Source organism: Gadus macrocephalus, chromosome 13, assembly GCF_031168955.1.
Source record: "Gadus macrocephalus chromosome 13, ASM3116895v1".
Lineage (NCBI taxonomy): Eukaryota > Metazoa > Chordata > Actinopteri > Gadiformes > Gadidae > Gadus > Gadus macrocephalus.
Genome location: NC_082394.1, coordinates 17,427,099 through 17,449,199, shown reverse-complemented (window position 1 = coordinate 17,449,199; position 22,101 = coordinate 17,427,099). Strand labels below are relative to the sequence as shown.

General features: G+C 42.2%; 2 protein-coding genes across 2 annotated transcripts in view; one reads left to right on the top strand and one right to left on the bottom strand.

The window, feature by feature from the left end:
• Positions 1 to 19,000, bottom strand: part of poc1a (POC1 centriolar protein A) — a 32,141-nt gene extending 13,141 nt beyond the window's left edge. Inside the window, exons 1-9 of the mRNA XM_060069520.1 lie at positions 18,789 to 19,000; positions 14,682 to 14,766; positions 14,359 to 14,530; positions 13,757 to 13,936; positions 13,398 to 13,505; positions 13,079 to 13,194; positions 11,690 to 11,823; positions 8,334 to 8,402; positions 7,778 to 7,924 (exon numbers count right to left, since the gene is read on the bottom strand). Of these exons, the coding sequence (XP_059925503.1) occupies positions 7,778 to 7,924; positions 8,334 to 8,402; positions 11,690 to 11,823; positions 13,079 to 13,194; positions 13,398 to 13,505; positions 13,757 to 13,936; positions 14,359 to 14,530; positions 14,682 to 14,766; positions 18,789 to 18,803 (1,026 nt within the window). The 5' untranslated portion in view covers positions 18,804 to 19,000. The remainder of the gene's footprint in view (positions 1 to 7,777; positions 7,925 to 8,333; positions 8,403 to 11,689; positions 11,824 to 13,078; positions 13,195 to 13,397; positions 13,506 to 13,756; positions 13,937 to 14,358; positions 14,531 to 14,681; positions 14,767 to 18,788) is intronic.
• On the top strand, positions 15,134 to 15,976 carry b9d2 (B9 domain containing 2). The gene has a single exon (XM_060069983.1). The coding sequence runs from the start codon at positions 15,270 to 15,272 to the stop codon at positions 15,795 to 15,797; it is 528 nt and encodes a 175-aa protein (XP_059925966.1). The 5' UTR covers positions 15,134 to 15,269; the 3' UTR covers positions 15,798 to 15,976.
• Positions 19,001 to 22,101: the final 3,101 nt, after the last annotated feature.

The following is a 22,101-nucleotide window of genomic DNA, read 5'->3' as shown; positions in this document are numbered from 1 at the left end:
TCATTCCACTACAGGACTGGTGGATTCAATAGACTCCATACTGTACTAGCTGACGGAATAACTAAGTTATTAGAGATTTTAGATTAATTTGGTGGTGAACTACAAATATTTGGGGAGTCAGGTCGTGCTTTCAGGCCAATGCAGATGCTATTTCTAAGAAGGTACAGTAACGTCTTCACTTCTTGAGGCAAACTGATTATTTTAATGTGTGCACCAAGTCGTTGCTGTGTCTTTGTATTGTGGTGTGGTTGGGGAACCTGAGCTGGCCAATGAGAATAGGCTTGGTCGGCTTGTCAGAGCGGGCAGCAAAGTTATTGGGGTGGAACCAAGAACAGCTCACTGACCTTTACCATCGGCAGGTCGTAATGAAGGCCCATGCCATATTGGTCTGTCATGACCACACCCTGTAGAGGGAGTTTGAGCTTCTATCTTCAGGTAGAAGCTCAAAGTAGTTCCAAAAATCCAAAGACTTTTGAAGACTCTAGATGGCTCTAGATTATAGACAAATTATTGCACTAAGGCCTTTCTGCGCATTTGCTCGTCTTTTGTCTTCACTTAAAATGATCTTGCACTGCACTGTATTGTTCCATCTATGTCATTTCTGGTATGTTGCATTTCATGTTGAATTTATGATGGATTCAATGTGGATTTAATACCTGGCTGCAACCAAATATCCCGTTGTGGGATAATAATAAATTATCCTGTTGTGCGACGAGTTATTGGAAACTATAAAATATGTTTCAGTAAATTAAGCTCCCTGCTGCATACAACAAAAACTTAGAACACATTGCTCTTCAAAGAATGTATAGCGTATACGGTCAAAGGAATTACAGACCACACTTTGACTGGGAGCTAATTTGGTCGCAAGCTAGCTAAAGTCACCGTTCCAGCAAATGACTGTTGCGCTGAGTTACTCTTGAGATGGACATGGATTCCCGTGCTTCTCCACGACAGTCCGAAAAACAACACCTATAGCGCACACGCAGACGCACGCACACGCACGCACGCACACACACACCAAAAAAAAAGGTCAGACGTGGGCGTAGCAAAGGGATAATACTGGTTCTTGCCATACCCTGTTTCCTATCCAATTTTGTCCCCAATCTTCCAATCTCTCCCCCTGTCTTGAGCGTAGCGGAGGAAGTGGACGCGGTTATCTGCTGCCGACAGCTCACACTCTATCTGCCATCTCTCCACCTCTGATTCCGATCGTTTATATATTTTTCTATTGTGCGTGTGCTTCTTCTCCCCGCCTTGTTATTTATTTATTTATTTATTTATTTAGGTGGTTGGCCTCCTCCACAGTGCATGTGTGCCTCAGCCTCCACCCTGCTACTGTCTGAGGCTCCACTCCACTGGAGCATCCCCCTCTATCCCTTCATCTGCTTTCATGCTCTCCTGCTCCTCTTTCACCCGTCTCTCTCTCACACACACACACACACATACACACTCTGCTAGTACGCCAGACATTCTATGCCTTTAAACACACTCACACACACAAATTGGTCTTGTGTCGGCCAATTACACACTTTAAGACCGGTTCCCAGTGTATATATATTGAGAAACAAGCCGGTAAACTCTTGCTACAGTGCAGAGAACACCTCTAGCTCCATAGTTAAATCAATAACGCTGGATGGAGGTAGGTTTAACTGTCTGAAGCACCACTCGCTCTTTTACCCCTCCCCCTGTGGATGTGAGGCAGGAAAGGAAGGCAGAGAGAGAGAGAGAGAGAGAGAGAAGAGAGAAGAGAGAAGAGAGAGAGAGGATAGGCTCCAGTCAGGTTTTCAGACATGTGAGCCGTCTACGCAACGAAACCTCCATTGGTCCGATGTCCAGAGGAGTCAACATCCTGTTTACGCTCATTTTCACACATTCATTTCTAGTCGCAATAGAGCAGATAATTTTGTTGACATAACAATGATTGAAATAAGCCTTTCCCGCATGATTATCAGGTCCTGCTTCCAAAAAAAATATTTTGGAAAGGATTGGGAAATTATCATCTCTGGTTAGTCCCCTAGAGTTTGTCGTGTCTCTTAAGTTCATACCTGTACAGCCACTGTGCTCTTGTTCAATGTCTGAACAGCCCTTATCCTGTGTGAACGGGCTTAATTCACTACTAGCCCCTGGTACTATGACGGGGTAGGCTGCTCAGTCAGGGGATCGAACTCAAAAATGGTGGAAAGAGTTTGAAAGCAGACTGTGTGACTTCTCTGTCTTTATGACACAAGAGAGAAGTGTGGATGTGATCAGATCTGCTGGTCAGTGAGGGTTGACATTTGGTCCCCTCCCAGTCACACTGTCACAGGCACCGGTTTACTTGGGATCTCTATGGTTAAGATGAGGTGTTAAATTGAGTGCAATTGTTCACCAGTTTATGCTATACTGATCATACCTGGAGAGAGGTAATCAGAGCTTCATGTAAATCTATATGGATTTAAATCTGCAATTGTTGCCAACTTATTTTATACATCATTGTTTTATCAATCATCTTTCTACACGCCTTACTAAATCTCAGTTCTCCCTAGTTTCAAGCTTGTGCGCAAACTTCAAAAACTAAAATGGGGAAAGCACATGAACTGCTCTCCATCCCTACATCATTGCCACATCCATGAGAAAGGGAGAGCGAGAGAGCAAGAGATATTCAGAAGGGAAAAGTGAGGCCCCCTTATTTCTACTTCAGTCTTTTCTGTAATGAGGCTCCAGTCAGGTTTTCAGACATGTGAGCCGTCTACGCAACGAAACCTCCATTGGTCCGATGTCCAGAGGAGTCAACATCCTGTTTACGCTCATTTTCACACAATCATTTCTAGTCGCAATAGAGCAGATAATTTTGTTGACATAACAATAATTGAAATAAGCCTTTCCCGCATGATTATCAGGTCCTGCTTCCAAAAAAAATATTTTGGAAAGGATTGGGAAATTATTTCATAATTGAAGGAGAGCTAAGCCAAGCTTCTGATGTTTTTTCTCTCTTCCATTTCCACTCACACATACGTGTGTGTGTGTGTGTGTGTGTGTGTGTGTGTGTGTGTGTGTGTGTGTGTGTGTGTGTGTGTGTGTGTGTGTGTGTGTGTGTGTGTGTGTGTGTGTGTGTGTGTGTGTGTGTGTGTGTGTGTGTGTGTGTCTTATGAGAGATGAAAGGGCCCATTATTAATAATGAATTACGTATGGCTGAATAATACATAGCAGAGATCTAGAAAGCAAGCACTTCAAGGTGTAACTGACCGCCATATTGACTGACAAAGTGGCAGTAATGATAATAAAATACATCATTCACACACACGCACACAATATATTAACTAGGACATAATGCAGACTGTGAATCTGTGTAACGACTTGAGTACCTTGCGTGTCAGTGTTGTAAAAATACATAGTGTACTAGTAATGGTGTGACCATCATAACCACAGCACTGACCATATCTTCCAGGAAATTAAATAGTGATAAATAAACATATATATTACACAGATACGCAGATATTTCACAAACTCAACTTAACTACAGGCATCTGCAGTTTTGTATAATGTTTTAACACAAATGGTAAAACTTTGGTGATTACTTTGGTCCCTAATAGTAAAGTGTTAGAGGCTATTTTTAGGTCAGTCGGTGAAACCATAGATAGCCCATAAACTTTATATATCATTTTAAATCTTTATATGTTACAAAAGGTGCATTTGGGGGAGCCAGACATGTTATTATGAAATATTACTATTTTTTCCTCTTATGCTGGCGCTACCTAAGGAGAAATAGCACTCTAGGTGAGTCCCTATAGAGCGTTTGCCCAGGGCCAAACCTGTCTTGCTGAAAGCCTTAGTGGGTGAAGCCTAGGGAGCCTGACCCCTAATGGTCTGAGCAGCCCCTGATGATGATCATCCTGAGTGTGTACTTTGCCAATTAATTTGAGGAGCATTTTTTCTAACATTTGCTAAAATTCTATTAACATCCTTACAGTGGCCTGTAAGCCTTTCCAATCATTTAATTTACATTTCACATTTAGCAGATGCCTCTATCCGAACGGTACACACACACACACACACACACACACACACACACACACACACACACACACACACACACACACACACACACACACACACACACACACACACACACACACACACACACACACACACACACACACACACACGGCGGAGTCAACAATGGTGTCTGGCTTAGGGACACTTAAACACTCAGCTAGGATGAGACGTGGATCGAACTAGCGATCTTCAGGTTACAAGGCAACCCGCTGTACCTCCTAAGCTAAGCCGATTTTCAGCCCAATGGATGGCCAAGCTGTTTGTCAACCAAACCATCAACCAAACTAACTGGCTGCCTGTGCCTACTCATTGCCCCGCGCAGGTGTTACCTACAAGGCTAGGCAGAGCTTATGCTAAAGCGAGCGAGCCAGTCGTGTGTTATGGGGGAGAGGCTCGGGCCGGAGGCCTAAGGGGTGAGATTGTTGCAGTTGGATACTTTCAAAAACTAGCTTACTCTGGATAGCTTCTCTAAATTGCCCAACTACTTTGTCATAAAGAAGTTTTTTTTCACAATTTAGAAAACCGCAAAGAGACTAAAATTGTAGCTTTCTAGTAAAAAAAAGGGGTGAAGACAAAAGGGTATTACGCAAGGACTAATTTCTCTTAATACCTCTTTAGTCAAGGCTCTCGGTTGCTGATCGCACCCGGAGTTACGTCTGCAGATAACCTCCTCTGGCTGGAAACGCTAATGAATACCATTAGCATTTAGGTCTCATTAAAGTGACATCGCACAGGCAAACTCCATTGGCAGGATCAAGAAAAAGGAACAAGGCTGTGATGGTTTCAACAGTTGGCATTAAAACATAAGACCGTTAAAGATATTGTCACAGCGTCCGGGACTTATAAAACGGACAAATGGGACCTCTTCAAATACATAATACCATCATAATTTAAAATGTATCTATTCTTTCTTATCAAAAGTAATGCAGGTAAGGCTTGAGTTGTGAAGAAAGAGAGCATGAAAGTGTTGAAGCGAGCAAGCTTTGAAAAAAATACAAATAATCACAAAAAATTAAAATTAAAAACATGCATTCGCTCTGTGCCCCCTCATCTTCTCTCTCCCTCCCTCCCTCTCTCCCTCCCTTAGATTCCCAGCCATTGCGAAATGTTTCATTTTACACATGTGTGATTGAGAACCAATACTTATTCCCCTTACCAATCAGGGAAGAGATGTCTTGATTGGTCAGAAAGGAGTGGTATAAAACCTAAATGGTGTCATACAGAGGCAGGTGTGCAGTCAACCAGAACAGACAGTCTCACAGAGCATTTCACCTATTAATAGCTGATTGCTTACATGGCCATTGCTAACAAAATAACCTCAAAAAAAATCGCTCTTGAATCTTACCTACAGCATCTACAACTGTATTCCTTTACTGGGGGATGAGAAAGATACCCATTGACACTTGTTTTTCTTTGTCTCTATAACCTAAACTTCATGAGGACTCTAGCTTTTGCTTTGCACATCCAAGTATTTGAGGTCTGCTCTGCGCTGGTGCCGTTGCCAGCTCCATAAACAACAGCCAGAGACCTAGCAGCAGCAGCGCTGTGTATCTGAGGCTCATTGATCACAACAACCGGAGACTCGGGTTGGGTGAGGTCACACACCAGATACTACCCAACTAAACCTCCCTTCAGGACATGAGCACCTTGAGATGGTGTGAGCGCGCGCATGTGTGTGTTAGTGTGCACGTGTGTTAGTGTGCATGCGTGTTAACGCGCACGTGTGTTGGCGTGCGGCCGTGCGTGCGTGTTATAGAGAGGGTGAAGACCTTGGAAGTGCCCTTGTTGATGTAAGTAACACTGCATCAGTCGAAAGGACTGAAATCCAACCCATGTCCTTTGGTTCTGCAGCGCGTGCGTGCGTGCGTGCGTGCGTGCGTGCGTGTCAACTTGACAATGCCTTTAAATATTTAAACGCCGCTAATAGAATAGTCTCCCCTATCCCTCCCTCCCTCCTCTTCATCGCTTGATCAGGTACTCCCCTCTCCCTCGGTCCAACAGTTCCTTTGTTGGGTTCCTTCCTCTGCCCGTGTTCTACGGCCTCCAGCACGGGCCTGTTCATCAAGAGGCCAGCAAGGGGATGCAGGTCAATAAAACAAGCATGACATTGTAAAAAAGAATAGTAATACAAAAAGACACTGTAACACAAGTTTGACTTCAAGGGAGTTGGAGTGTCAGGCGATATAGCAGGCACGGCAAATCAATCATTTGATCCAACAACGGTGGTTGCTCAGGGGCAGGGTGAGGTGAAACTCACTCTTTCTTTGAAAAACAACGTCAATCTCTCGTCACCAAAGCCCTGTGGCTGACCGGCCGCCACTTCCAGTTCCTTCCTCACAGATAACAAACAAGGGAGGGGGGTGGTGCAATGCTTCGGCTGTTTTACTGGGTTTGATCCCTCATGTCCGTAGCCCACCTGTAGCCGTTCTTGAGCAAGGTCCCCAACACCGTTACCGGCTCTGTAATTAGATTCATCGTTGTTCACGGTATGCCCCTTTGAACTGAAGCATCTGCTAAATGACTTGATAGTTCTAACAGAACCGTATAGTTTCAAGATGGAAAATGGATGGAAAACACATTCATTTTCTGTCTTTCGTTAGCCTTATCCAAAAACAATATGCACACCAACTGCGGAAAATCCTGGGGAAAAGATCGGATAACCATTAGGAGAAGTCTCAAGATCTCCTTATGTTTTAGACGTAGTCAAGTAGGGTTAAAAAAAAGAAAATACACTCTTCCGACCTCCTCCGAGGGAGAGGCGTGGGAGTGACTGGACATATTCCTGATGAGCCCCCCTGTGTGTGTGGGGGATATGAGTGCACCTTTCAGTCTCGTTACACACTTCAAAGAACACATGTTCACAGAGGGAATATACTTAATGTACCAGCAGACTCTCTGGAGTGTGTGTGTGTGTGTGTGTGTGTGTGTGTGTGTGTGTGTGTGTGTGTGTGTGTGTGTGTGTGTGTGTGTGTGTGTGTGTGACCGCCATAAGCAGCTTTTACAATCACCGCAGTGCACTACGGCACTAGTCCAATCCCTCTGGAGAGACTTGAGCAGCCACTAAGAAAGACGAAATAACCCCGCTTTTTTGTCACCATTATAGATACAGAACCAATTCAGATAATTACGCCCGACTTGTCAACCTGACCAGAAGCATTAGAGGACTTAAATGGGGTCAATCTGCTTGGGAGTATTGTCAGTTGCTAGGCAACGGTAGAAAGTTGCTGTCATTTCAGCTGATTTGTGGACTCAGCGATCCTGAGCAAAGCAGCGACACGTATGACAGTCAAACGGAATTAGCATAAAGACAAAAGGAGTGATTGGTGCTTGTATGCAAGCTCATTTTATGCGTCGAGCAAAACCAAAGGCAGTCATCAATAGTTTTAAAAAGGTCAACCGCTAAAACAAAGCAAGTAGAATACAATGCTTTCGACAAGTGGCATGTACCTACCACTTTTCTGATGTAGACCTACTCATATAGCTCATGTCGTGTTAAACAGTTATACACCTTAATCTCAAACAGACGTTTTATGCCCTAGCTTGACATATGGTCACCTTTTTTTAAATCAATGTAAATCATATTCAATGAGAAACCGCGAAAGGAAATTAACACAGCGAGGAAGCTGAATTATGCTGTACAGTGGAGTGATTCCTCAGAAGGTAACCTGCATAGTGCATGAGGAACAGACAGACACGATGGCCTGTTTAAAGGGTGAGCCCTTGGCTCGCTGCCTGCAGGTACCTGACTGTGGGTCTTCGGGGCCCGTGAGGGGTAGGGGACATGGGCCGTTGAGTTGGCCGAGATGCCCTGCTGGCCGGGTGCGGTATTGTGCTGGAACCTGACGTCCTCACACGTGGTACAGTCAAAGTTACTCTTCCAGACCATCACCTATTGGAATGGGGAAAAATGTAATATATTAGTGCAGGCCTGCCCGCTTAAAGCTTTTTTCTTTTTCAAAATACATAATGTATAATGTTCCCCATCGACATTGATTATAACAAACACATTTTTCATGAAATCCACTGGTGTGGATCTATCAAGCGATCAAGGACATGTAGACACTATCCCTTCATGAACTAGAAAATGCAACCCAAAAGACAGAAGAATCTGACCCAATCTTATATGAGAAGTTGAAATAACACCTTTTAAATCATCTTCACAGCCACAGTCACTCGGTCATGACCTGTGTGCCTAGCAGTGACAGGCCATAGCAGCTAGGGGTGCACCATATCGTCTTCAGACTCCGTAGCCTCTCATTTTGCATTCTGTTGGGGTGAACACGTGAAGCGGACGTTACCTGGTCGTCGTTACCGCCAGAGGCAAAGTACTCTCCGGTCCGGGAAAACGCCACACAAGAGGCAGGGCCCTGAATAGACACGGATAGAGAGAGAGCAAGCGAAAGATAAATACAGATAGAAAGAACAACAGAGACGGAGCACAGAGAGACAGCAAGACAAACAGATACAATTTCATAAACATTAATCTATGTAACATTTACTCAGAAGAATAAAAGAATTGCAGGCTTTTTAAATTAATTTTGATATATTTTTGGGAAATAAATGACTTCACAGGTTATGATCAGGCAGATGTGAATAGCAATAATAACAATATGTGAAGTAGTGCCTTTCTTAACACAAAAAATAACAATTGAAAGTAGAAAATTCAGGTGCTAAGGCACCTGAATTTTGAAGAATGACTGGGACTGCTATGATGCAATATCACTTCATGTTGTGCATCTATTCTCAGAAAATCAGACTCAAGACTGCCCTTAAAGCCATTCTCCTCCCTTTGGTTACCAGACAAGCATAAGCTAAAATCCAATTAAATCTCAAATCACTCCCTTATCTTTTGTATTATTTTTTTTATAGAAAGTCAACAATGCCATCCTGAGCCCGTGTTTACAGATGACCAAAACACAAAAGCGTCAAATAAAAAGGAACGTACACAGACGCAACAAAACAGGGAGAAAGAAGAGGGGCTGAGGAGGGGAGCAGGGAGCCTTGGTGGGAGACCAGACAGCCTGGTTTGGGTGAGGAATGGTTTCCCAGAAGCACCTGGGACAAGCAGACAGTGTCACTATGGCAACGCGACGGCCTGACAAACAGCATGTTCTGTCTTTGCTCTGACTAATACCCGCTGCCTGCCTGGCATAGGACATGGCCACACACACACACTGAACACAAGCATGTACACTAACCGCACACGCATGAACGCACACACACACACACACACACACACACACACACACACACACAGTGTGAAAGAGCCGTGAACCCCACTGGCATGTGTTGACTAGAGGAGCTTCAGACACCAGACAGACCCCACATGGTCTAGCATGAAAATAAATTAGATAGATCCTTTTTTTCACGTTTGCAACGAGAAACGCTGCCGCTTTTGTTGTTGTTGTTGTTCTGTTAACTCAAACTGCAGAGGCGTATTCAAACCTACTTTAGACTACATTCCACTCTTGACTTTCACAGCATGGTTGAGTAGCTATGGTGTAGCGTGGTTGGGAGTGTATCTTTAGCGTAGAATGTTGGCGTAGCTATAGTGTAGCATAGTGATGTCTGGGGCTGCTGTAGCGTGGCCCGGGGTGTAGCATTGTGTCTGGGGCTGCTATAGCGTGGCCTGGGGTGTAGCATTGGGTCTGGGGCTGCTATAGCGTGGCCCGGGGTGTAGCATTGTGATGTCTGGGGCTGCTGTTGCGTGGCCTGGGGTGTAGCATTGTGTCTGGGGCTGCTATAGCGTGGCCCGGGGTGTAGCATTGGGTCTGGGGCTGCTATAGCGTGGCCTGGGGTGTAGCATTGGGTCTGGGGCTGCTATAGCGTGGCCTGGGGTGTAGCATTGGGTCTGGGGCTGCTATAGCGTGGCATGTGGCGTCGCCATAGTATAGCATTTGGTAGACTGGTGTTGCAATAGTGGGGCATGTGCCGTAGCTAATGTAGCATTGTGTCTGATGTTGCTATAGTGAGTCATGTGGCGTGGCTATAGTGTAGCATTGTCTATGGTGTTGCTATAGTGAGTAATGTGGCGTAGCTATAGTTTGGCATTGTGGTGCATGTTGTTGCTATAGTGTGGCATGTGGGCGAAGCTATAATGTAGCATTATACACTTTTCTACTGCAGCTATGTAGTCTAATAAAAAGTCTTTCCTACAATCTGACTCAATGAAATAGCTTGAACTATAGCTACATTTCAAGTCACAGGACGTTGCTGATGGGAAAACTTGCCTATTGCAGGTTAAGTTACTCATTTGAGGGACTCAGTTAGAAGATAGAACACATCAAGTTGCCTTTAGATCGCGTTGTTGTCCTTAACCTCGTAAATCAGGTGGATATAAGGGGGCTGGGAAATCAATTGGACTAAAGCAAATTGAAGCATCTTCACACAGGGTCTCCCTGCGGCTTCAGGAACAACATGTTGGTCCCTTCAAAAGGCAAGCCTCCCCGTGTACACACACACGACATGTGAACAGACGGGGGTCCCTCCCATCTCTGGCTCTGTAGCAGCAATTAACACCCTAAGTGTTCTTGGCCCCAACAGACTGGCAGAAACACAACTGGACCAGAAGGCAGAAGGAAAGAGAGAAATGTCACACACACACACACACACACACACACACACACACACACACACACACACACACACACACACACACACACACACACACACACACACACACACACACACACACACACACACACACACACACACACACACTTTATTGTCTTTAGAATGAGCAAGGGAGACTAGGATACAGCTTGTGAAATAAAGAGAAAGAGAATCAGACAATTACTGCAGAAAAGTGTATGTGTGTATGTGCTTGCATGTGGCTAGTAGAGACAGTAGAAAGTCAAGAGCCAAGAATTAAGGTTGGCCACAACAGTTAAATAAATAGGCGTTCAATTAGAAAATCGGACAAACCATTGCACGAATAGCACTTGTGATGAGAATTCATTTTCTAATGGAGCTTCCTGCTACAATGTCGTGACATTCTGTTTATATTATAAGCTTGCAGTAGCGAGACAAAAACATTTGAAACTCCCTTAATAATGTCTCAAATTGACAACCACATAGGTATTGAATGACAATGTCATGTGTGTTATTTACATCCCCTAACAAGTTAATTGGTCTACATTGTCAATTTATCTGACACACACACACACACACACACACACACACACACACACACACACACACACACACACACACACACACACACACACACACACACACACACACACACACACACACACACACACACACACACACACACAGGATGGAGGAAGTGGATGTGGGTGAGGAATTGGAGGATGATGATGATGATGATGAGGAAGGCAGAACGGGTTGAAGTAGAAGTAGGAGAGGACAGAGAGGAACAGAGGGAAAAAAACGAGTTCAGTTTCCTTCCAACAAAACTGCAATGAGTCACTGAGTGGGCCGCCTGCTTTCTAGCCTGGCAAGTACATAAATACATCACATAAAAAGGCATCAGATACACACACACACACACACACACACACACACACACACACACACACACACACACACACACACACACACACACACACGACAATAAAAACAACCGGCCTTTGGCAGATATCTTATGCAAAAGTACTTTTTGTGACAATACATTAAACCTGTGCGTGTGTACCTGATGTCCATGGAGGGTATAGAGGAGTTTTCCCTCTAAAAGGTCCATTATCTTCAAAGTGGAATCATTGGCAGCCGTGATCAAGAAGTTTCCAGATGGATGGAAAGACAGGCTGTTCACGGCACCACTGTGAACTGACACACACACACACACACACACACACACACACACACACACACACACACACACACACACACACACACACACACACACACACACACACACACACACACACACACACACACACACACACACACACACACACACACACACACACACACACACACACACTTTTCCTCTGGTATTGACACAACAACAGTTATACAAACGGATAAGTTGCTGATTGTTATGCCTGGAGAGTTTAACACGTTTCACTTTTCAATGAATCATAAATATAATATGGGCAGACCATTATTCCTCGTTTGTTTAGGGTATTTTATTTTGTTATACACATTTATTTGTGGTGGCTAGAAAAGCAGAGGTGCGATGACTCGCAAGCAACAATTGAAGTTAATAGATATTTAGCGCCCTCTGGTGGTGTTTAAAAAAAGATTTGAAAATTACCCTCGTAAAAATGACTCCCTACGTGTGGGAAACACAGTTTGATGACTGACATGAGCCGGCTGCCCAAGAAGCACATCGTAGTAAGCTTGATCGATATGGAAATATCAATAAATTATAGGTCTGTAGTGCATTACTGTTTTTACTATGTTACCCCAGAAGTTAGAGGGTAAAGGGCTTATGACGCTGTTGACATGTGATCAAAAGTGGTCTATACCTTTAAAAGGTTCACTTTTACTTTATCCCTTGTATTTGTCACAACTATTCTGTGTTGGAATCCTGGACTCCCAAACATTGCAGTTGATTAGTTAATAACACAATGGAGAGAATGACTAATATGACTAACCGATGATAGCAAGATATTGATACAGAATAGAAAAATATCAAAATAGAAGGACAAATGAAGTTGAGAAAAATACATAGACATGGTCTTAATGCCTCACTTTGTTCCATCGCTTGACCGCTGTACCCATTATAAGATTTAAAATATGCAATCTCTTTAGGAAAGAGAATAACAATGATCTTCTAAGTAGACAGAAAGGCAGCATGATGAAAAGATACGTTTCCATTGTGAGACTAGACAAAAACGTGCCTGATTCGAGTCAATCTAACAGTTAATTTTTTTTTTTTAATATAAAGTAAATATGATAAATTCAGATCATATGATAAACGGCAAATCCTGTGATCTCTGACTGCTGCTTTAATGTGTACATACATACATACATACATACATACATACATACATACATACATACACGCATACATAATCCTGATACGTCTCATTTGAGCACGTAGGCTTAGACTAAGCCTTTCTAAACTGGTGCTTACCTGGATAGTGCTGCAGCATCTTGTGGGTGCGTATGTCCCACACCTTGACCGAATTGTCCGTGCTGGCGGCTGCGATACACGTCCCACTGGGGTGGAACTCCACGTGGTTTGCATAGCTAGAATTATTAGAAGTATGGCAAGATTAAAGAGTTTTCATTGATAAGTCAACCTGTCCATGAAAAAAAATTACATTGTTTCATGTAATTTTTTTTAACTGAGTAAAAATCATTTACTTAGTTAATGGGTTAAAACTAAGTATCAAATAAGTGTGCATGTGACCCTGGAAACATTCTGAATGTTCTTCTTTGTAGAGGCTCACCCTGCGTGCTCGTAGAAAGAGTGGACACACTCCCTGCTGTTCCTGTCCCACAGCTTCACGGTTTTATCGTCGCTTGACGACACAATCAAGCGGCCGTCTGGAGAAAACCTGTCAAAAGAATATGTCAAGAAGAAGCCTTTTTCTCTCCTTAAATTAGACCCCGCAGCCACATCTTATCTGAGAGCAGTGAGTAACGGAAATGAATGTTGGAGGAATCAAAGGTTTGGTTTCTAAGAAATACAAGGCTTGAGAATTCATTGTTAGCGAATACGTGATTAAGAAAAGTTTCCCAGACTGAGGGGAGAGAAACATGTCTGCTGTGAGTAAGGGTGCACGCGTGTGTTAGACTTCGCTCGTACTTGGCACAGCGGACCCAGTTGATGTGCTGACTGAGGGAGAAGAGGAACTTCTGTCTGTGCACCGTCCACACTTTGATGGTCTTGTCGTCGGACGCTGTGACCAGCGACTGTCCGTCGGCCGAGAAGTTGACGCTTCGCACGGTGCCTATGTGAGCGCGGAACGACGTGGATTCAGCCTTCCTACACAAACCACACAAAACATACTATAATCCCCCATCTGTAATCACCACATTCTATACTTCTATGCACCGACAACCCCTTTGACCTATGCGTTGTTGTACACTGTGCTGATTAAACAGAACGGAAAAATGTTGTTATGGGAAGTCGGCTCTGTACACTGAGCTTTTCGGACAAGCAGGACTCTCCGTAAGCATCGACTAAAAATTTCCCTGAAACGATCATTAAGGAAAAGGAAAAGGGCTGCAATAATGCATCGTCAAGGACCCCACCTAGTTACAAATTCACAAAAAAAAACGGAATTGTGGATGAATGCTAGATAACTGCCAAATAGAAAGATTTATCAGGAAAGTGTGCCTGTGCGGCCATTGTATTTTTTGCAGTTAAGGGGCAGCAAGGTGAAGCTGCTTTAGCTGGATACTTACAGACTGGGAACCCAGAGCCGTACAGTCTTGTCTCTGGAGGCAGAGGCCACCAGGTGACCCGAGGGAGAGAAGTGGACGCAGGTGACGGCGTCTTTGTGCCCTGCCAGGCGATACGACCTCATCTGAGGCTTCATGTTCCAGATCATCACACACGAGTCCTTGGAGCCCGTGGCTGAAAGGAGTCCAGAGAAGATTAAGTACTATATCCATATTTCATATTAGAAAAAAAAGGCCACATAACTGTGAGAGAAAGCATTTCAAATAATTTCAAGGGCCAGATACAGAAAAGAGAAGGTCAAGTCAAAAAATCCACGTATATATACCAATTTGTTTCATGTTACAGTTGATGTCCACACATGTCACACTGTCCTTGTGGCCTTTGAAATTCCTTTCAAGGCTGGGGTCCGACTGTAAAAAGACACACAAAGATAAAAAAAAAATCAGAGAGATGCCAATTATGAGAACTGATCAGATTTGAATTGCATGATTTCTAGAATGATAAAGAAGAGATCAAATCAGAATAAATCTGTGAAAATAAAACAGCAAGTTCAAGCAAGTATCAATGTTTGACTTTGTACAATATTTACTAAAAGGCTAATCAGAACATTTATGAGGCAAATCCCATTTTCACGCTATGTATTAATAGTGTGAATGCTGTAGCCTCTTGAGATTGTATTCCAAGTTATGTGGAGCGGCGTTAAATCATTTAGTTTAAATCACGTAACGTGCCGCGTCATACACGGCGACCATTCAGGAACCAATGAGCTATTACGCTTCAATTAACCGTTACGTGGCGTTAGCAACCGGCTCGGTTACCAAGGAAATAAGACGTGAAGACCAGCGCACATTACTCGGTCAACAGAAAGATACCTGTTGACTTATGATTACGTTTGAGCGGAGCTATCGGACGCATGGCAGAGCTGCATATCATCGGTCAAATCGTCGGTGCGAGCGGCTTTCCCCAGAGCAGTTTGTTTTGCAAGTGGGGCATTCACACGGGAGGGGCATGGCGGCTTCTCTCTGGTCTGAAGGAGGGTCAAACTCAGGTGGATCTCCCGCAGACGGGTGATATGGCCTACTGGAGCCATCCGATTGATCTTCACTACACCACTAAAGGACTGCAAGGCTGGCCAAAGCTTCACCTGCAGGTGTGGCACCAGGACTCGTTCGGACGCTGCCAGTTGTATGGCTACGGGTACTGCCACGTCCCTTCGAGCCCCGGACAACACACCGTACGTTGTGCGACCTGGAGACCCCTGGGCTCTTGGCAAGAACAGTTAGCGCAGATGTTCGTCGGCGGTGGGCCACAGTTGCGCTCCCCGGATCTGATTTACAGCGGAGCGGACAGATACAGGCTTCAGACCGAGGCGATGGGCACCGTGGAGCTGGAGCTCGGTATTATCATGAGGCACTTTGACAAGCATGGCGTCGAGTGTTAACAGTGGGACAGGACAGTCGTGTTGAGCTGAACACGAAGGGAAAAACTGATGGGATTGGAGACGACAATCTAACATTGTTAGATATTACACTGTAGTTCTATACGTATATTGTATCACGGATTTGTTTTTATGTGTGATGTGCTTGAGCTTCACCTGAATAAAAGCAAACACTCTCAAGACGACTTTATTTTTTGGAATTTTGTAATGCACAAAGTGAAGATGTTTGTGGGGACTTAAAGTTAAAGAAGTGTACATTAAACTAGCAAGGAAGGTACCTTGAGTGTATAGAATAATTACTTTGTAGATGATACAACAATTATTTCAGAAAAGCTGATACCTACAGAGGATGAACTGTTACCCTATTATATAGTAAAATATATTTACTGCTTGAGTGGCCAAATACAAATACATTCACTCGCTACCAATACATTCATTCAAAAGGTAACTTTTGGATATAAACAACATCCACTTAACTCAAGAGATTCAGTGAAATCTCTTGAGTGAAAAAACTAACAACATTAGGCCATGAACTGCCCTGGCCTACTCCCAGAGCTACCAAAATTGGGGGCTCTATGTAACCACTACAATCGATCAACTACATCAAATGCTGAACCGCTATTATTTTCCTAGGTTGTAATAGACAATTTGTGACATGTACAGCCCACAATATGTTTATGCCCCGTTTACACCATCCCGCTAATGGCCGCTAATGGCCGATGGACCACCGATGTGGAAGTCGGGGTGATTCGGGTGACATCGGGCTAAAAATGTATGATCGGGTCAATTTATCGGGGTAGCATTTACACATACCCGATGTTATAACGATAACATAACGATGTATGCCAGGGAAGACACCCGAAGTGCGTTTGGCGTCATTTGACGTAATTTCGAATGACGCCAAACACGTCAAATGACGCGTTTGGCGTCATTTGGCGTCATTTCGGGAGAAGGCAAAGGGGAGACTGGTTTAGACTGATATTTATTTATATTACAATAGCGATTTTATAATAATAGAACGCCGGTTCTAAATGGGCGAAGTACCCTGTAATTATAAAAGTAGGACATCCATCCATCACCCCCTATTTATACCCAAGTGGCAGATTGAGGGTCTTCCTTAACACAATCTGGTCACTCACAATCGTTATTTGTCTAGGGTTCTCGAGGGTCTTTCGTGTGTTGAGGTTGCCGATATAAAGACGATAAAACACGATAAAGCGCGGAAGATTAACGAATATAGCCGATGTGCCCAGGAAAATTCCCGAAAGATTTGCGATGTCTTACGTTGTACTCCCGTTCTATTCCCGATTATAGCCGATTAGCCCATAGCAACACCTGGTAACCGATTCTACCCCGATAGACCCAAAATTAACAAACATGTTCGTTCTTTGCCGATGTTGCCCGTTGTTGCCCGATCATTGAGCATTTCTTCCCGTTTCTTCCCGTTGTCTAACGATGTTCCCGGGAAGAGTAACGGTGTTTCCCGATGCAACCACGCTATTTGCCGATGTTATAACGATAGCTGCTGATTTAGCCATCGGGCACCATCGGGGCCCACTATCGGGTAGGTGTAAACAGGGCATTACAAGCTTACTCGCATAACTTCAGAAAAATTAGAACAGACAATTACACAAAATAAAATCTGGCCTGTCTATGGTTGAGAACAAGTATAATCAGCTGAAATTCACTATACATGCTATTTAGTGCCTTTCAGCTAATCAGCATTCAGCTCTTGACTATGAGCCGGTACCCATTATATCCATGTCCAAGCAAATTTGTATTGCCAATGTGCACTAACTCACAATGCAATTCGCTCAGAATCATCCTCTTTGTGTATAGAGGACCTTATAAAGGACTCAGGAAACCCTAACCCAAAACATGCATGTGACCCCCAAGTGGGGGGTCACATGCATGTTCCCAGGTTTGGAAACACTTTCCTACAGCCGGCTGAAGACTATTTCGAATTTATAATAAATAAGTTCACAATTAGCAATACAAAAAATAATAGATATTTGAAGCACAAAAATTGGTTTATAGACGACTAAGTAAAACTAAGAAACCAAGTAATGACCTGAATGAACCCTAGTTATTTCCATGTTTACACTACACACATTTTAATTTCAGATAATTTAAAAAATGTTTATCCCCTTTACTTTGATCCATTACATCTCAAGGCCTGGTAATGGAGTTGTAACCCTGTGTGTTACTGTTGCTTTCATTTGTAATAACTGAAACTAACAGTACAGCTTGGTCGGTAGTCGGCAAAGTCATTAAGATAACTAGATAATATCACAAAAGAAAAAAATATACACAATATATTGTTGGTTCTTCATTGGACAAATAGCTTTTTTGAGGTGGAAAATGTCCAAAGATAAACTTGTATCAGTTTATCTTGTATAGATTATATCCCTATGATATAAGATAATAATAATCGATATTCTACTACACACAATATTAACCATATTCCTTCTATAATGCAAGTTAAGTAAATTGGTTATTTGCATGTCACTAGTTAACAGAGCAAAGTCATGAACAGGCCCTAACGTTAGTCTACAGGTGTCATTGTTTTGTTTACAGTAGTTTACCAGTCAGTCTGATGAGTGGTTCCATGGTGCAGTTGCGGGTGCGCGCAGGCAGGTAGGACCCAAACGCAGACGGTTTCAGGAAACAAATATTTCCTATCAGCGTGCCTAGACTAACGTTAGTTCATCAGTTTCCAACGCATATCCAAACAAATCTATAACTTATATTTTCTTCCAAGTGACATGTCGAGATATTCACAGAGGCTTGTAAACAAAGCCTAACGTTATGCTCCCTCACGACGTCCGTCCGCACATGCTGTCATGTTCTGATGTGACTCTGCGTGTGTACCTTCAGGTAATAGTGTTTAAAATGTATTGTCAGGTTGTAAAGACAGACCCCTGTACTGTACATAGTATTCTAACATTGGACCATCTTTAACCCCCTCGCTAGCGACCAAAACGTTCAACTTACCAACGCAGTGCTCATCTTCCTGGATGTTCAGTAACGACCACAATGCATTAAATAATAAGCCGATAAGCTTACTGTAATAGTAGCTATATCTTTTTCATTGGGTAGATAGGCGGGCAGTTAGACTCTAGTTGGGCAGTTGACTGACTCGAATACTAGCAACTACCTGTTGTTGCTGACAACAAATTGAGTTTCAGTTTACGCGCCGGGTTTGGGCGCCTAACTTCCGTTCGCCGTTTTAAAGGGAAAGTGGTGTTGTGAAATCATGAATACGTAAATAAATTGTTTGGCAACGTAACATATTTTTCGCATGGAAAATACGTCATCTTTGAGCATGTCATTTTCATTAATTCCTAGATATTAATGTTATTAACTCACATTATTCCAATTATTGTTCGATGTCATAACCAGATTTCGGCGCCAGGGGCCAGCAACGTCTAATATAGAGGAGCATGACTGACCTGTGAAGGTTAAGTCGACTGTGTGCATTAGGCTGCATTATTTATCATGACAGGTCCGTTCAAGCGTTCGTATTTTTCTATAGCATTTTAATGTGAACTAAATCCTCATTTGACATACTTTATTTTCTCCTACGTAATTGTGATTAAATCAATAAAAAGAGAAGCTCTAAAGACTGAATCATTTCCATTGTTTACTCTTGAATAAAGGAATTTATCAAGGAATAAAGACTGGTCTGGAAATTCTAACTGAAGGGGGAAAGTGTGCACAAAAGATGTTTGGGTCAATGTCTTTACCCTCACATAGCCAACGAACATATTTAGATGTACGTGTCATTTGCCCAATGGTCTACAAGAGGCAGTAGAACACAAAGACATGAGTTATGCACTCATGGCATCACAAGAAAAATTCACTAAATTGTGTTCATAAATGGCATACTATACCAATGCACGTTCTTTCTAGAAGAGATGAACTAACCTCCTTTGACATTTCTACAATTGTATCCAGTTAAATTATGTTCGGCACATCTAACTCTCCTAAGGCCCTTATTTCCATCATTGCGAATGCTTTTGCAGCCCACTGAACTGTTCAATCAAATGCTACACATGGTGCTTCAGCCGTCTTGGAAAATGTGACCACCGATGTGTCATCCCTATATGTTTCTAGACTCGTCTGTACATCCACACGCCAGAGTATCTAGTGTATCTTAATGCCAAAGCTGCAGTATAAGCATGATTAAACGCACTAATTTGCTCATCAAATGAGATTGTAGGATATCTGTACACTTTGTTTTGATATATTTTATTTATTGATGATTGATGAAACATTCATGACACAATTATTAGGTTAATGTTGTTTTCCTGCGTTGGCCGGTAATTTTCAGAAATCGTCATACACACTTTACTAATACCTGTTTGCCATACAGCAAAAAGCATTTTTCCTTAATCAAGATTGATGGCTGAAGTATGTACAATGTCTCATGCCTCATGGTTCAAAGATATAGAGACTAATGTTAAATATGCCTTTGTATTATCATAGGCCTTGAGGTCACTGAATCAATGTAACTTAATTTGAAAACATACAAAATGGAGGAAAATAAACCCTATTAACACCCCCCAGTGGGCCACACTAAAGCACCCTATTTTGTTCTGGTCGGATACAGACTACAGTCTAAAATACACAACTAGGATAAGAAATACAGGAAAAAGTAAATCAAACAGTATGATTCCTGAAACACTGACTGTTTGTTATTGATAAAGTTGTGCCAAGAAGGAATAAGGAAGGCAGACAAATAAAAAAAAAATGATACCTCCAAGATAATTGAAAAGGGAGTGTCTCTTTACTGTTAACACACACACACACCCACACCCACTCCCACACACACACACACACACACACACACACACACACACACACACACACACACACACACACACACACACACACACACCCACACCCACTCCCACACACACACACACACACACACACACACACACACACACACACACACACACACACACACACACACACACACACACACACACAGGCTTATCATATGTAATAGTCATAGTGATAAGTTTCATTGTTATTCACTCAATGCTCAGCCTGCTGGTGTAACTCTTTAATTATTATATAGTATCCATATGCTTCAGCAATGGTAGAAGGGATGCCCTTACACTGAGCTGCTTTATGAGCTGTTTTGTCCACGACATGACTTGAATGCATTCCAAAAACAAAGAAAACTCTGGCTGCTATTTTTAGAGCGCCTCACAGTGACGTTTTGGAGAGCAAAATATTTATGTTTGTACCAGGAAATGATGATACATGCATTCCATTTACCGTCATTACATGTACTTGTTGCAAAACAAATGGGCCACAATTAAAAAGTGTGGCATCTGTACTGATGAGTTGTTGAGTATGTTTGCTGGTGAGGAAGGCCTTCTTCATAACTAAAACATTCCAACACAGGCGAATATGCCAAATATGAAAAACTGTCCAAGCAACCCTGACTATAAACTGCATAATAAAAAGTCATCATCAACAGACATTAGGTAAAATCTAGAACGTTGTGGTAAAGTGAAGATTAACCATAGATAAAGATTGAATTATTAAGCTAGGTGTTACTATTGTAGCTTTTATGTATATATGTAACTATTATAACAGCTAAATATATGCACCTATTGTAACTAATAGGTATATGTAACTATTATAACTGCTATATATATATATATATCTAGTATAGCTGGTGTATAAATATGCAATCATAATAACTGTTATATATATGTAACTATTGAAATCATTTCAATATTATAGCTGTTATAGGTATATTGCAACTAGTATAACTATTACTATAACTATTGTAACTGTTATAGCTGTAATATATAGCTATTATAACTGCATAACTATATATACGTATATACACACATATATATATATATATATATATATATATATATATATATATATATATATATATATATATATATATATATATATATACATAGTTATATATATATATATAATCACTCTAACTATTAGATATATGTAACTATTAGAGCTACTAAATAAATACTGGTGCACAACATATGTCACAGTGTGACATAAATGAATACCCCAAAAAACACTTGGAAACATCATCTTTCAGGGAAACCCTGCATAACTGTGTGACAGATGGTCTACTTGGTCATTGGTTGTCACATATATACAGGGTCAAATACAATTGATCCTTTCTATAATAATTATAAATGTTCTCCTATTTCAGATCTAACCTTGATGAAATGTTAACACTTTCTTGCTGAGCAGTTAAGGAGATGCTCATAGCAGATAAATTAATAAAAGAGACAATGCTTTAAATAAA

Coding starts and splice junctions, on each gene's coding strand:
- b9d2 (XM_060069983.1), top strand. CDS start 15,270: ATGGCAGAGCTGCATATCATCGGTCAAATCGTCGGTGCGAGCGGCTTT.